Genomic DNA, 15,928 nt, shown 5'->3' on the forward strand with positions numbered 1-15,928 from the left:
TCCCTTCAGGGGATCTGACCTCAACCCCTCCTCAGCCTAATCCACAGATGTCCTTCCGCTCCCCTATAGCAATCCTGTGATCTCCTCCCGTCCACCCAGCACATTCCACAGCCACTCTGTCTTCCTACAGATCTCACTCCTTTATATACTGTGTCTGATCTATCATGTCTTTAATATCTCAATGTTCAAAGTTTAGAATCCAACAGTAGCAAGAAACATTTTCATGTTATTACTTGTGTGTGTGTGTGTTGTGTACTCACAGAGAGGACGTCTATGAGGTAGGAGGTGGGGCCGGTGAGCACATCTGGGAGCTGCCATTGGATACGGAGGCTGTTGGAGGACGTGGTCACTGACAGGTCACTGGGAGGGGCATCAGGGTCTGAGAGGAGAGGCAGGTATAAATATACACATACTGCCTGGGTGTGTGGGTACATCTGTTGTATGTATGTGTGCATGTGGGTACTTACTCCCAGGCAGTGTGTGTGTGTATCTCCAGGGTGTGTGTGGTCCTGGCCCAGCATTCGTAAGGGCTGTGATTCTGAAGCGGTAGAGGCGGTACTTGGCCAGAGACTGTAGAGTGATGCTCCTGTTGCCCTCGCCACCATCAGAACCATTCACTGACACCAACACCTGACCAGGAACATCATGAAGATCATGTTGAGTTCAATGGTAGGATTTCATTTTGTGTCATACAGCCTATTCATGTAGACATACTGTATGTACGACACACCAACACAGATATCCAGGTAAACATACATCCTGATCCACGCAGCCTGGAGCGAGGGCAGGGGTCGGCTCTGGCAGGGGTGTGGCCTCAGCTAGGGGTGTGTCAGACTGGCAGTCGGGTGACAGCAGCTGCACGGTGATGCGGTACTCAGTGAGCATGCCCGGAGCAGAGAGGGGAGGAGCCCATTGGAGCGTCACGCTGGTGGCTGTGGCCTCTGACACACTCAGGAAGCGAGGGACACCAGGAACTGCAGGGGGATATAAAGGTGGGTTGAGGTGGTACCACCTGGTCTCCTGGTGAAGTCTGTGTGTGTGTGTGTGTGTGTGTGTGTGTGTGTGTGTGTGTGTGTGTGTGTGTGTGTGTGTGTGTGTGTGTGTGTGTGTACCTGACTCGGGGTGTGTGTAGGCATTACAGGTGATCTGGTCTCCTGGGCCGGCAGAGTTGACAGCCTTCACTGTGAATATGAATTCTGCGTCCGGCGCTAGCCCGCTAACCGTATAATGGTTTGTGTCAGCCTGGTGTATGTATGCCTGTGAGCGTGTGTCCACCTGGACCTGGTAGTACAGGATGAGTCCATTGGGGTTGGCTGGAGGCTCCCAGTGTAGAAACACAGAGTCCCAGCTCAGACCAGAGCAGGACAAGTTACCCACCACCTCCGACACTGGAACCAGGAGACACAGGGTTAACACGAGGGTTATTAGCCACTTTTACATGCATATGGCACCTGATTTCTAGTTCCACAACCCCACATACCACGCACACACCCACACACGGACCTGATTCGTTGGTTGTGAAGGACACAGGAGTGCTGTACTGGTCTCCATGACCCACTCTGGTGTAGCTAAACACACTGATCTCATAGGAACTGTGAGGCCGGATCCCACTCAGCTGTCCTTCTGTCCATGGACCTGTAGAGTTCTGACAGAGAGGAGGAGGAGGAAGAGAGCGAAATCAGGAAATCTTATAGACAGAACATAGCAAAGTTACAGGACTCCAGTTTGACATATTTAATGTGTCTTTGTGAGTGTGAGTGTGAGTGTGTGTGTGTGAGTGTGTGTGTGTGTGTAAGTGTGTGAGTGTGTGAGAGTGTGAGTGTGTGAGTGTGTGAGTGTGTGTGTGTGTGAGTGTGTGTGTGTGTGTGTGTGTGTGTGTGTGTGTGTGTGTGTGTGTGTGTGTGTGTGTGTGAGTGTGTGAGTGTGTGTGTGTGTGTGTGTGTGTGTGTGTGTGAGTGTGTGAGTGTGTGTGCAGTACCTGGTAAGTGAGTGTGTTTGTGTTGTTCTCCAGGATCCTGAAGCCGTAGTGTGTTACCACACCGTTGGGTTCCAGAGAGGGTTCCCAGGTCAGCCACACAGAGACGGCTGTATGGTTATACAGAGACAGGTTCCGGGGAGGAGACATCGGACCTGGTGGAACACAATGTTAGAGTACATTACTGGCCTTCGTCTGTGTACAGCGGCAGCAGTTGGAGGGGTTATGGTAGGTTAGAGGTTAATAGGGGATAAAGGTGAGAGGTTAAAGATGACCTGCTTCGTCTGTGTGCAGCATCAGTAGTAGCGGGGGTCCGGAGCCCTTGCGGGTGGCTGCGGTGATGGAGAGGTTGTAGGCTGTGTAGGGCAGCAGCTGTGTGAGTGTGAGGGTGGTGTTGGGGGTGTGTGTGGTGTTGGAGCCTCCAGGGCCGAACAGGGTGAGGGAATACTCGGTTATCTCTCCGTTGGCCTCCAGGGGGCGCTGCCACACCACAGACACTGAGGAGGACGACAGGTTCCTACTGGACACCAGCACTGGAGCTGAACTGGGGACTGGAGGGAGAGAGTGAGTTAATAGTATGTGTGTGTATGAGTTTAAAATATGCGTGTGCATTTTGTGTGTGTGTGTGTGTGTGTGTGTGTTGTGTGTGTGTGTGTGTGTGTGTGTGTGTGTGTGTGTGTGTGTGTGTGTGTGTGTGTGTGTGTGTGTGTGTGAGAGAGAGTATGTAAGAAAACTCACTATCATCATCGGTCCTTACGTGCAGCAGGCTGGTGTGGTTGTGGGCGGGGCCAGCACTGGTTGCCGGGGTAACAGTGAAGACGTAGGGATAGTACTTCCTGAGTTTGGTAAACAGGAAGACGTTGTCATTGGTTATCTTGGTGATGGTATTGTTGACAGTGGGGGGTCCGCGGGGGTTGCTGTTTGGGTTAGGGGGGTTCAGGGGTTTAGTGGTAAGTGGGTGTCCAGCCTCCTGCAGGGTGAGCAGGTAGAAGGGGCGTCCGTTGGGTTCCATAGGGGGGTCCCAGCTTACTATGATGGCCGTAGAACTGAAGATCTGAGCACTGAGGTTGTGGACCGGATCACTGGGCACTGTGGGGGGCGACGAGGAGTTAGAATGACTGACTGAACTACTATGCATCATTTATATCACTGAATACTAGGACTGCGTCCGAAATGATGGATCAAGATGCGCTACACAGCAAACAGTGTGTCATTTCTAAAACACTTCAAGCTACAGTGTGTTGATGGATGCTGTATATACATGTAATACATCTCCACCCAAATCAACAATATTATTAAGAAATCAAACACTTGAGCCACCCCAGGGAGAGAGAGACACACACAAAACAGCACTTCATCATCATCATCATCATCATCATCATCATCATCATCATCATCATCATCAGGATCATCACCCCATGATCAACAGGGAGAATCTCAGTGTGAAAAGAAAACAAACATTTGAACAGAGAAAAGTTAAATCGAGAAACTTTGTTTTGAAAAACTTGAAATCTAGAAAGTTTGAAGAAAGACACTTTGAACAGCAGATACTCATCCTGGCTACACCCTCTTCTGGTGTCTATCCTCTAAGCTCCGGTCACTGAGTCTGGCCATATTGAGAGAGCAAACTGAGCATGTGCACCTCAGGAAACAGGGATGGAGAGAACAAGAGAAGTGGAGATGGAGGAAAGAAGGAGGGAGGGGAGTCCTCAGTGAAGGCAGATTGAGAGGCTGGTAATGTGGATGGATGGGTGGAGGAGAGAGGGCGGTGTGTGGGTGTCTGAGCCCAGGGCAGTGAGCCCTGCTGGGCTTGGCAGAGCAGGACAGGCAGGGTGGGCTGGAGGTCCGGTGGCTGGAGCACAGAGGCAGAGACACATAGTCAGTATCAGAGACATCATCAGACAGAAACACGAGTCAGGTACTATTATACGTCAGATGAACGCTGCAGTTTGTCTACGCCATTTTTCCCAAAATCACATAAAAACAAAGAGATCATAGTAAAACATGAACAATACCTGACTAGCTAGCTACGTTTTCTAATCCAGATGAATAATATCAGACATTTTATCTGTATTATCTATTTGACATGGACATTGCTAATTCTTCTTCTAATCCAGATGCTGCCATTCAACAGTGATTCATCTGCATCTGAAGCTACATACAACATTAACAGATGACTGATCCCTTCTCAACACTATCAACTACTAACACTGAGAGAATAATGACCTACTGACAAAACTATACAGGATGTCTATGTTGATAGCGTTGAAGGATGATGCCAAGATGTTTTTACTAAATACATGGAGGCCTGTAGCATTGCTCCGTTTGGACTACAAGATATGATCAGATGTCCAAGATGTTAAAGACTAAACTTCCACCAGGTTCAGTAAAAGGAGATACAAACTGGTTGTCTGAGGTACGGAGCCCTCGGAGGGACAAAAAGGGCCAGTTTGTCAGACTGACAGAGTTACCTCCATTCACTAGCCAGCTGAAAGTTACACTTCAATCTCAGAGTTTTTCCGTGATTTTATTAAGTTCAAAAAGAGGTTGGAAAAAACAGTGCAGACTCTGTGTGTGTGTGTATGTGTGTGTGTGTGTGTGTGTGTGTGTGTGTGTGTGTGTGTGTGTGTGTGTGTGTGTGTGTGTGTGTGTGTGTGTGTGTGTGTGTGTGTATGTGTATGTGTATGACTGACCGTCCTCTGGGGTGAGTAGGTTTAAGGGATCAGTATGGACCCCGCCATCTCCCTGCAGGGTGCTGGAGGTCAGCCAGAGGCTGTAGTTCTGTCCTCCTCTTAGGCCAGACAGACGGTAGGACAGGTCCTTCCCCAGAGAGACAGGGTCCAGCTCTGACACTGGGATATGCTAGGGGAGAGGGAAGAGAGAGACAATGCCCTTAAAGTAGAAAATAACACACTTTTACACGAGTGTACAATGTGCATGTGTGTTACTCACTTGCTTTATAACAGCTTTATTGTCTGTGTAGTATACACAGTAGTGCTGTATAACTCACCTGTTCTGTGACAGTGGTATTGTCTGAGTAGTACAGAGTGTAGTGCAGGAGTATTCCATTTGGCTGAGTGGGAGGTTGCCAGAGCATGGTCACCGAGGAAGAGGTCAGGTTCACTAACGACACATTCTGGGGAGGGTCAAACGGCACTGTGGAAGAGAATTGCAAGAGTTTGTATTCAATAAAAATGAACTGAAGGCCTGGAGCATTGCTCAGTTTGGACTACAAGATTTTCAAAAGTTAAGGAACTAACTCTCGCTGTCTGTCTGTGTCTGTGTGTGTGTGTACACCTGTGTCAATAGTACTGAAGCTGATGTATATAAGGACTCCCCCGTCCCCCAGGCGTGTCCAGCTGGAGACAGAGGCGTTGTAGCGACTCTCTGAGTCAACACTGATAACCACAGCTGTATCTGTCACGTTCTGCCACACCTCAGACGACTCATTCCTTACAGAATGAGGGAGAAGGAAGGAGAGAAGAGAAGGAAGGAGGATGAAGAAGAGAGAGACTATGTTGGAGCTATAACTGCTCCTTCAATCAGAATGCCTCATCGCTCAACATCTTTTTCAACATCACATCAGCAGTAGGATTCAAACTATCCATCAATAATGAAATAAAACTCACCAGACTCTGACTATGTAGTAGAGGATCTCAGAGTTGGCCTCTTTTGGTGGTTCCCATGACAATTGTACCTCGTAGTCTGAAAATGTCCTGGCTAGCAGAAACTGAGGGGGAGTGTCTGGGTCTGAAACAAACTTACCATTGGTTAGAACCAAAACACAGACACACTGAAAACCACGCCACCTTGGGGAAATGGACTGGAAGAAGGAAGGTCTGTCTGCATTCTGTCTCATCTGTAAGTACAGCCCTGTGAAGAGAAGCTGTTTGGTTGATCATCTGTAAGTACAGCCCTGTGAAGAGAAGCTGTTTGGTTGATCATCTGTAAGTACAGCCCTGTGAAGAGAAGCTGTTTGGTTGATCATCTGTAAGTACAGCCCTGTGAAGAGAAGCTGTTTGGTTGATCATCTGTAAGTACAGCCCTGTGAAGAGAAGCTGATTGGTTGATCATCTGTAAGTACAGCCCTGTGAAGTGAAGCTGATTGGTTGATCATCTGTAAGTACAGCCCTGTGAAGTGAAGCTGATTGGTTAATAGCATGGTTCTGGGCGTGTTGAATAACTCTGTGGTAACCCCATGTGATGTCAGTGTCAGGAGAACCTGAAACCGAGAGAGGAAGTGACCTCACAGTAGTGAGATGAGAAGAAGAGGTAATGATGAACCTTCTGTGGTCCAGAGTCTCCGGTCACGTTAACGACATGGTCCACAATGCAGCCACCTGAAACATAATGACCCTAACCATGGTCCCCCTCCCCCCCTTCCCCCTCTTACCCCAGATCCCTCCCTCTGTTGGGGTGATGTTTAGGGGTTTACTATGGTTCTGGGTGTGTGTGTGTGTGTGTGTGTGTGTGTGTGTGTGTGTGTGTGTGTGTGTGTGTGTGTGTGTGTGTGTGTGTGTGAGAGTGTGTGTGTGTGTGTGCGTATGTTTGAGAGGCTCTCACCGTCCTCCAGAGTGGTGATGTTGAGAGGGTCACTGCTGTGGTTTCCGGAGCCAATACGTGTGTGTGCCTTCACCACCAGAGTGTATTGCGCAAACTTCCTCAGGTGTGTGATCTGGGCGTGGTTGATGGGTGTGGTCAGGTTGAGGAAGTGGGAGGAGTTTCGCAGCTCAAGGCTGTAAATCAAATCAAAGTCCATTTAAAGTGCATTTAGTCATCACGAGACAGTTGAAATCTAGAAGCCATGCAGAGATGTACCTGTAATGTGTGATAACTCCGTTAGGCACCAGGGGGTGCTCCCACGTCACGTTCACCTCATTGGAACTGACAGACACGTAGGACAGGCCGTAGGAAGGACTACCCGGGACTAGAGAGGAGACACACACACTTCAACATGAGGCGTTAGTGTGTGCATGTGTCTAGTGTGTGTGTGTGTGTGTGTGTGTGTAGACTCACCGTCCTCCCCAGACAGCATAGTGAGTGTGTCTGAGGTGTGGTTCCCATGTCCGATGCGTGTGTATGCTCTGACAGAGACATTATAGTATGAAAACGGCCTTAGCCCTGTCAGAGTCACTCTGGGGACAGAGCTGTTCAACACTGCCACATACGATTGGTTCTCGTACAGGACCTCATACTGTTGGATCACCCCATTGGCTCTCTCCGGGGGAGACCAAGAGAGGGTGGTGGTGGAGGGAGAAGTGTCTACCACTGTTAACCCTACAGGAGGGGAGTCAGGTTCTGAGAGAGAGATACAGAGGGGTAAGACTGGACTTTCTATCATTAAACCCACACAATGACAGAGGTGTGTGTGTGTGTGTGTGTGTGTGTGTGTGTGTGTGTGTGTGTGTGTGTGTGTGTGTGTGTGTGTGTGTGTTATGTACCATCCTCGGGTGTGACAGCGAAAATATTGTCTAGGTCAGACAGAGAGCCCTCTCCTACAGCAGTAGATGCAGCCACTCGCAGCTTATAACCTGTATACTTCTCCAGCCCTGAAACACACAGCAAGCAGCTTATAACCTGTATACTTCTCCAGCCCTGAAACACACAGCAAGCAGCTTATAACCTGTATACTTCTCCAGCCCTGAAACACACAGCAAGCAGCCTAATACCAATACATCTTAACAGGCTTGAACCAGACTAGGACCATGTCTGTATATGTGTACATACGGTATGTGTGTGTGTTACCTGTGAGCAGTATGCTGGTGTTGTGTGTAATTCTCTGCAGGGCCCGGTTGCTGTGTAAGTTGAGTCCGTAGAGAGTGTAGTGTGTGATTCGTCCATTGGGGTTGAGGGGCGGAGTCCAGCTGACCAGGATAGAGGTGGAGCTAACATTCTGATAGGACACTCCCACCACTGAGCTAGGAACTACAATAACAACAACGCACAACAATAAACAACAACAACAATAAACAAACAATGACATTATTACAAAACTGTATATATATATATATATATATATATATCTGTGTGTACCCTGTTCGCGAGTCTTCTCAGTGACACGTGTTGCAGGTCCCTCTCCAATAGCAGTAGCCGCAGTAACAGTGAAGGTGTAGTCAGTGAAGGGACTGAGACCAGAGACTAAGTAAGACAGCTCCTTAGCCTGCATGTCTATGACCTTGTCCCTCACATACACTCCTGGAAAACACACAGACACACACACACACACACAGTAAAGGACAGACTGTAGAGCATGTTAAAAGTGTTTAAAGAGGTTAAAAGCCAGGTTGGCATTTATTGTCATGACTCATGTACTGGAGGCAGCTCTGCAGAGTGGTCACTAGTTCTGTCCTTGAGCTGTTCTTATCTATTAATGTTCTGTATTATGTCATGTTTCATGTTCTGTGTGGACCACAGGAAGAGTAGCTGCTGCTATTGCAACAGCTAATGGTGATCCTAATAAAATACCAAATAAAACCTAATTTTAAACCTAACCCTAACAACACTGCTAACCCTAATGCCTAAACCTAACCTTAAATTAAGATCAAAAAGCACATTTTTGTTTTCATGAATTTACACAATATAGCCAATTTTGACTTTGCAGTTGGCCCATCTAGTGGAAATCGCTCAGTTCTGCCTCCAGGGCAAGATTCATGACAATAAACGTCAACTAGCGGTTAAAAGATTAAAGGTTAGTGGTGAGTGCAGTACTTCCTGGGGTGCTGGAGGCAGCAGCCCTGGTGAAGAGGTATGTCTGGAGGTGTCCAGTGGCTGCAGGTGCAGAGCGGGTGGAGAGGTGGTGCTTGCCAGAGGTGAGCTGGCCGGGCTGTGAGTGGGCAGTGAGCCAGGGGAGGGGTGTGGCCGGGGGTGAGGTGGTTAGGGAGAGGGAAGAGGTCCCTGAAGTCACAAGGTCAAAGGTCAGAGGGGTGGCGTCTGGAAAGTCAGAGATCTGGCCAGTCCCAGGGGCCATACTGGCCAGACTGGAGCCCTCAGTGACTCTCGGGTCAGTGTTGCTGTTGTGCTCAAGGTTAGTGTTAGGGCTGGTTGGAGCGCTGTGTGTGCGGCTGATAGCAGTCCTGGTCATGCCGGTGATGAGCGTGTGGTCGGGGAGGGTGACCGTGAACGCAGGCGGGGAGGTGGTCAGGCTGTCAGCTGATCTCTTACGCCGGCGAGAGTGGTCAGGGCTAACTGCAGCGAACGTTCCATCACCAAGGAGATCAGTGTAATTTAGATCCTAAAGATAAGATGAAAACATCAGAGACACACACACACACACACACACACACACACACACACACACACACACACACACACACACACACACACACACACACACACACACACACACACACACACACACACACACACACACACACACACACAAATCCAGACAGATAGAGTGGTACCTGTGTTCCAGTAAGGGTGATGTCCTGCAGCAGTGTGTTGTCAGACAGAACCAGGAGTCTGTACTGTGTGATCAGACCGTTGGGTTGGGCAGGACTTCTCCAACTCACACGCACTGACACAGAGTCTACTGCTACTGCCTGCAGAGCCTGCACTGCACTGGGAGCTACAGACAGACAGACAGACAGACAGACAGACAGACAGACAGACAGACAGACAGACAGACAGACAGACAGACAGACAGACAGACAGACAGACAGACAGACAGACAGACAGACAGACAGACAGACAGACAGACAGACAGACAGTATCAGACAGAGGGTATCAGACAGAGGGTATTAGACAGTATCAGACAGACAGTATTAGACAGACAGTATCAGACAGTATTAGACAGACAGTATTAGACAGACAGTATCAGACAGACAGTATCAGACAGTATCAGACAGACAGTATTACACAGACAGACAGTATCAGACAGACAGTATCAGACAGACAGTATCAGACAGAGGGTATCAGACAGACAGTTTCAGACAGACAGTATTAGACAGTATCAGACAGACAGTATCAGACAGGAGGGGTGCGTCACTTGAGTGGGTTGAGTCACTGACGTGGTCTTCCTGTCTGGGTTGGCGCCCCCCCTTGGGTTGTGCCGTGGCGGAGATCTTTGTGGGCTATACTCGGCCTTGTCTCAGGATGGAAAGTTGGTGGTTGAAGATATCCCTCTAGTGGTGTGGGGGCTGTGCTTTGGCAAAGTGGGTGGGGTTATATCCTTCCTGTTTGGCCCTGTCCGGGGGTATCATCGGATGGGGCCACAGTGTCTCCTGACCCCTCCTGTCTCAGCCCCCAGTATTTATGCTGCAGTAGTTTATGTGTCGGGGGGCTAGAGTCAGTCTGTTATATCTGGAGTATTTCTCCTGTCGTATCCGGTGTCCTGTGTGAATTTAAGTATGCTCTCTCTAATTCTCTCTTTCTTTCTTTCTTTCTTTCTTTCTTTCTTTCTTTCTTTCTTTCTTTCTTTCTTTCTTTCTTTCTTTCTTTCTTTCTCGGAGGACCTGAGCCCTAGGACCATGCCTCAGGACTACCTGACATGATGACTCCTTGCTGTCTCCAGTCCACCTGGCCATGCTGCTGCTCCAGTTTCAACTGTTCTTCCTGCGGCAATGGAACCCTGACCTGTTCACCGGACGTGCTACCTGTCCCAGACCTGCTGTTTTCAACTCTCTAGAGACAGCAGGAGCGGTAGAGATACTCTCAATGATCGACTATGAAAAGCCAACTGACATTTACTCTTGAGGTGCTGACTTGTTGCACCCTCGACAACTGTGATTATTATTATTTGACCATGCCGGTCATTTATGAACATTTGAACATCTTGGCCATGTTCTGTTATAATCTCCACCCGGCACAGCCAGAAGAGGACTGGCCACCCCTCATAGCCTGGTTCCTCTCAAGGTTTCTTCCTAGGTTTTGGCCTTTCTAGGGAGTTTTTCCTAGCCACCGTGCTTCTACACCTGCATTGCTTGCTGTTCGGGGTTTTAGGCTGGGTTTCTGTACAGCACTTTGAGATATCAGCTGATGTAAGAAGGGCTATATAAATACATTTGATTTGATTTGATATTAGACAGTATCAGACAGAAAGTATTAGACAGACAGCATTAGACAGACAGTATCAGACAGTATCAGACAGACAGTATCAGACAGACAGCATTAGACAGTATTAGCCAGACAGTTTCCTCCAGACAGTATTAGACAGACAGTATCAGACAGACAGTATCAGACAGACAGCATCAGACAGACAGTATCAGACAGACAGCATTAGACAGACAGACAGACAGACAGTATTAGACAGACAGTTTCCTCCAGACAGTATTAGACAGACAGCATCAGACAGATAGTATCAGACAGACAATATCAGACAGTATTAGACAGACAGTATCAGCCAGACAGTATCAGACAGACAGTATTAGACAGACAGTTTCAGAGAGACAGTATTAGACAGACAGTATTAGACAGACAGTATCAGACAGACAGTATTAGACAGTATCAGACGGACAGTATTAGACAGACAGTATTAGACAGACAGTATCAGACAGACAGTATTAGACAGACAGTATTAGACAGACAGTCAGACAGACGTATCAGACAGACAGTATTAGACAGACAGTATTAGACAGACAGTATCAGACAGACAGTATCAGACAGACAGTATTAGACAGACAGTATTACACAGACAGTATTACACAGACAGCATCAGACAGACAATATTACACAGACTGTTTCAGACAGACTGTATCAGACAGACACTATTAGACAGACAGCATCAGACAGACAGTATCAGACAGACAGTATCAGACAGACAGCATCAGACAGACAGTATTAGACAGACCGTATCAGACAGACAGTATCAGACAGACAGTATTAGACAGACAGCATCAGACAGACAGTATCAGACAGACAGTATCAGACAGACAGTTTCAGACAGACCGTATCAGACAGACAGTATTAGACAGACAGTATCAGACAGACAGTATCAGACAGACAGTATCAGACAGACAGTATCAGACAGACAATATTAGACAGACAGTTTCAGACAGACCGTATCAGACAGACAGTATTAGACAGACAGTATCAGACAGACAGTATCAGACAGACAGCATCAGACAGACAGTATTAGACAGACAGTATCAGACGACGTATCAGACAGACAGTTTCAGACAGAGATCAGACAGACAGTATTAGACAGACAGTATTAGACAGACAGCATCAGACAGACAGCATCAGACAGACAGTATTAGACAGACAGTTTCAGACAGACCGTATCAGACAGACAGTATCAGACAGACAGTATTAGACAGACAGTATTAGACAGACAGTATCAGACAGACAGTATCAGACAGACAGTATTAGACAGACAGTATTACACAGACAGTATTACACAGACAGCATCAGACAGACAATATTACACAGACTGTTTCAGACAGACTGTATCAGACAGACAGTATTAGACAGACAGCATCAGACAGACAGTATCAGACAGACAGTATCAGACAGACAGCATCAGACAGACAGTATTAGACAGACCGTATCAGACAGACAGTATCAGACAGACAGTATTAGACAGACAGCATCAGACAGACAGTATCAGACAGACAGTATCAGACAGACAGTATCAGACAGACCGTATCAGACAGACCGTATCAGACAGACAGTATTAGACAGACAGTATCAGACAGACAGTATTAGACAGACAGTATTAGACAGACAGTATCAGACAGACAGTATCAGACAGACAGTATCAGACAGACAATATTAGACAGACAGTTTCAGACAGACCGTATCAGACAGACAGTATTAGACAGACAGTATTAGACAGACAGCATCAGACAGACAGCATCAGACAGACAGTATTAGACAGACAGTTTCAGACAGACCGTATCAGACAGACAGTATCAGACAGACAGTATCAGACAGACAGTATTAGACAGACAGTATCAGACAGACAGTATTAGACAGACAGCATCAGACAGACAGTATTAGACAGACAGTTTCAGACAGACCGTATCAGACAGACAGTATTAGACAGACAGTATTAGACAGACAGTATCAGACAGACAGTATCAGACAGACAGTATTAGACAGACAGTTTTAGACAGACAGTATCAGACAGACAGTATCAGACAGACAGCATTAGACAGACAGTATTAAACAGACAGTATCAGACAGACAGTATTAGACAGACAGTTTTAGACAGACAGTATTAGACAGACAGTATTAGACAGTATCAGACAGACAGTATTAGACAGACAGTATTAGACAGACAGTATTAGACAGACAGTATTAGACAGTATCAGACAGACAGTATTAGACAGAATGTTAGAGGGCTGAATGTTTAGATGTTTTAGGTTGGAAAATACTCCTGCACTCACCACACCGACCAATAGGGAGGAGAAGGGCACCACACTGCTAGAGCACATCACTCAAGACACATGTTTGTGTGTGTGTTCTTACCCTCAGCAGGTGTCAGTACAGCAGTAAAGGCCTCAGGCCCCAGCAGGCCAGCAGACTTGGCCCGCACCGCCACTCTGTAGCGTGTGTAGGGTGTCAGACCAGAGTACACAAACCTCAGGTCCCCTGTGCTGTTCTCATAGATAAACCCTGAGACGCACACGCACACACACGCAAACACACACACACACACACACGCACGCACGCACGCACGCACGCACACACACACACACACACACACACACACACACACACACACACACACACACACACACACACACACACACACACACACACACACACACACACACACACACACACACACACACACACACAGTTCGGGTCAGATCTGTGTCCTTCAGTGTTTTTACTTCAGCAAGTATTTTAAATGTAGTGATGTACTGTATGTGTATGTGTATGTTTACCTGTGGGGCCATAGAGATAGATAACGTAGCTGAAACGTCCGGTAACGATGGTTGGAGGATCCCAGGAGACAGAGACTGACTTAGACGTCACGTTCCATACCAACAGGTTGTGTGGAGGGTCCTCTGGGGCTGCATCACACACATACATATCCACATGGTGAGAGATGAAGAGATAGGAACAGACAGGGAGAGATGGAGCGATAGGAACAGATAGAGAGAGATAGAGAGATAGGAATAGATCGAGAGAGATGGAGAGATAGAGAGATAGGAACAGATAGAGAGAAAGATATAGACAGCGATATCCCACTGGCAAAAACTGGTTGAATCAATGTTGTTTCCACATCATTTCAACCCCAAAAATCTGTGCAATGACATTGAATCAAACTCATTGGATTTGCAAAAAGTCAACAACGTAAGGGCATTTTTCACCTAACTTTAACCTAAATCCACTGACATGGTCTTTTTTGTTGTTGATTTCACATTGAATTCACGTTATTTGACAACTCAACCAAATGTAAATCAAAACTAGACGTTGAACTGACGTCTGTGCCCAGTGGGATGTAGATGGAGAGAGGTGGAGTGTGTGGGTGTGTACCTGACTCAGGCATGCGGACCATGGTGGAGGCGACCTGTCCCTCTCCGTCGGAGGTGAAAGCAGACACTTCGAAGACGTATGCTGTGTAAGGTCGCAGCTGGTCCACCCCTACGGATATTGGTACGGCCCAGGTGGCGGCGGGCGGGACGGCTGACAGGGTGACGGGAGGAGAGGACGCTGTCAGAGCTGTCACCTCTGACGGACTGGGGGTTCCACGAGACAGGATGTCTGCTGCATCCTACCACACACACACACACACACACACACACACACACACACACACACACACACACACACACACACACACACACACACACACACACACACACACACACACACACACACACACACACACACACACACAACACACATTTAAGTACACGAAAGACAGAGAGAGAGAAAGAAGCAGACAAAGAGAGAGAGAGAAAGAAAGAGAAAGAGACATACATTGCAGTGTGGTAGCGCTCCGGTCATGATGTCCTCAGCATCCAGCTCCAGTATGCGGACGGTCTGACCAGTACGAGCGTGTTTGGCTTTGACCGCAAACTTGGTGATCAGACCGTTGATGCGGAGTGGCAGGAGCCAAGTGACCACTACAAACGTGTGGTTCTCAGCAAACGCTGTCAGGTTAGTCACCAGGCCTGGGGCTGACAAAGGGATACAGTTATCTGTTTGTGTAAGTGTGTGTGAGTATGTGTGTGTGTGTTATTAGTGGATACCTACGAGCCTCAGCAGTTTTGATGTACAGAGACTTGCTATAGGGTCCAATACCAGCAGAGTTTTCTGCTGCAACCTAGACAGAGAGCAAGAGAGAGGGAGAGAGCGAGAGAGAGAGTATTAATCATCATTACTAATTCTGGATTAAGTCGTCAGATCTCCACCATGTTAATCTCTACCAGTGGTCAGGGACGTTTATTGATGCAACAGTCACACAACACCAGGCAGGCAGATATACACACTGACTACAGGGACATCCGTAGCACCCTGTAGCCCACTGCTAGCTTGTCTTTGAAGCTAAGCAAGGTTGGGCCTCTCTGGATTGGAGGTCAGATGATGCTGGTTGATGATGATGTTGCAAGATGGGGTCCCTATTTCCTCTAGTCTTAAGGAGACCCCAGCTTCACAGTGACAGGGAGGGCACTACCCTGTAGAGAGTGCCATCCTTCAGATGTGAGGTTAAAGTGATGTTCGGACTCTATCTGAAAACTATTAACCATAATCACACACAGCTTATTGGCAGAATAGTCTGTGGAAAAAGAACAGCATGGCTGATCCATAGATATTTTTACATTATAAATCATTTAATCACAATGAATTATTTAACCAGATCAAGAGAATAGTTTCGCCGCCAGAGGCATCAGCACAGAACACACACGCATGGATGGATGCTCACAAAGAGAAGACAGATATGGTTAAAACACACATTCTACCATATGCTTACATTACATTTCTATTGAATGATGTAAGTGTGATTGATGCTATATGGCTATATAGTGCCCTAATTGATGACGTGAAGGACGAATTGGG

The 15,928-nt window shown here is 47.4% G+C and overlaps 1 protein-coding gene across 1 annotated transcript in view; it reads right to left on the bottom strand.

The window, feature by feature from the left end:
- Window positions 1-15,928, bottom strand: part of LOC106561226 (phosphatidylinositol phosphatase PTPRQ) — a 52,013-nt gene that overhangs the window by 15,548 nt on the left and 20,537 nt on the right. Inside the window, 26 exon segments of the mRNA XM_045700356.1 lie at window positions 261-379; window positions 468-630; window positions 757-974; window positions 1,113-1,388; window positions 1,504-1,645; window positions 1,979-2,130; window positions 2,251-2,526; window positions 2,714-3,110; window positions 3,694-3,827; window positions 4,669-4,837; window positions 4,986-5,131; window positions 5,273-5,427; window positions 5,605-5,725; window positions 6,539-6,711; window positions 6,794-6,902; window positions 6,992-7,273; window positions 7,417-7,524; window positions 7,721-7,900; window positions 8,009-8,170; window positions 8,684-9,206; window positions 9,379-9,542; window positions 13,385-13,531; window positions 13,807-13,935; window positions 14,402-14,639; window positions 14,849-15,048; window positions 15,125-15,194. Of these exon segments, the coding sequence (XP_045556312.1) occupies window positions 261-379; window positions 468-630; window positions 757-974; window positions 1,113-1,388; window positions 1,504-1,645; window positions 1,979-2,130; window positions 2,251-2,526; window positions 2,714-3,110; window positions 3,694-3,827; window positions 4,669-4,837; window positions 4,986-5,131; window positions 5,273-5,427; window positions 5,605-5,725; window positions 6,539-6,711; window positions 6,794-6,902; window positions 6,992-7,273; window positions 7,417-7,524; window positions 7,721-7,900; window positions 8,009-8,170; window positions 8,684-9,206; window positions 9,379-9,542; window positions 13,385-13,531; window positions 13,807-13,935; window positions 14,402-14,639; window positions 14,849-15,048; window positions 15,125-15,194 (4,953 nt within the window).

Source organism: Salmo salar, chromosome ssa17 (assembly GCF_905237065.1).
Source record: "Salmo salar chromosome ssa17, Ssal_v3.1, whole genome shotgun sequence".
In the NCBI taxonomy this organism is placed as follows: domain Eukaryota; kingdom Metazoa; phylum Chordata; class Actinopteri; order Salmoniformes; family Salmonidae; genus Salmo; species Salmo salar.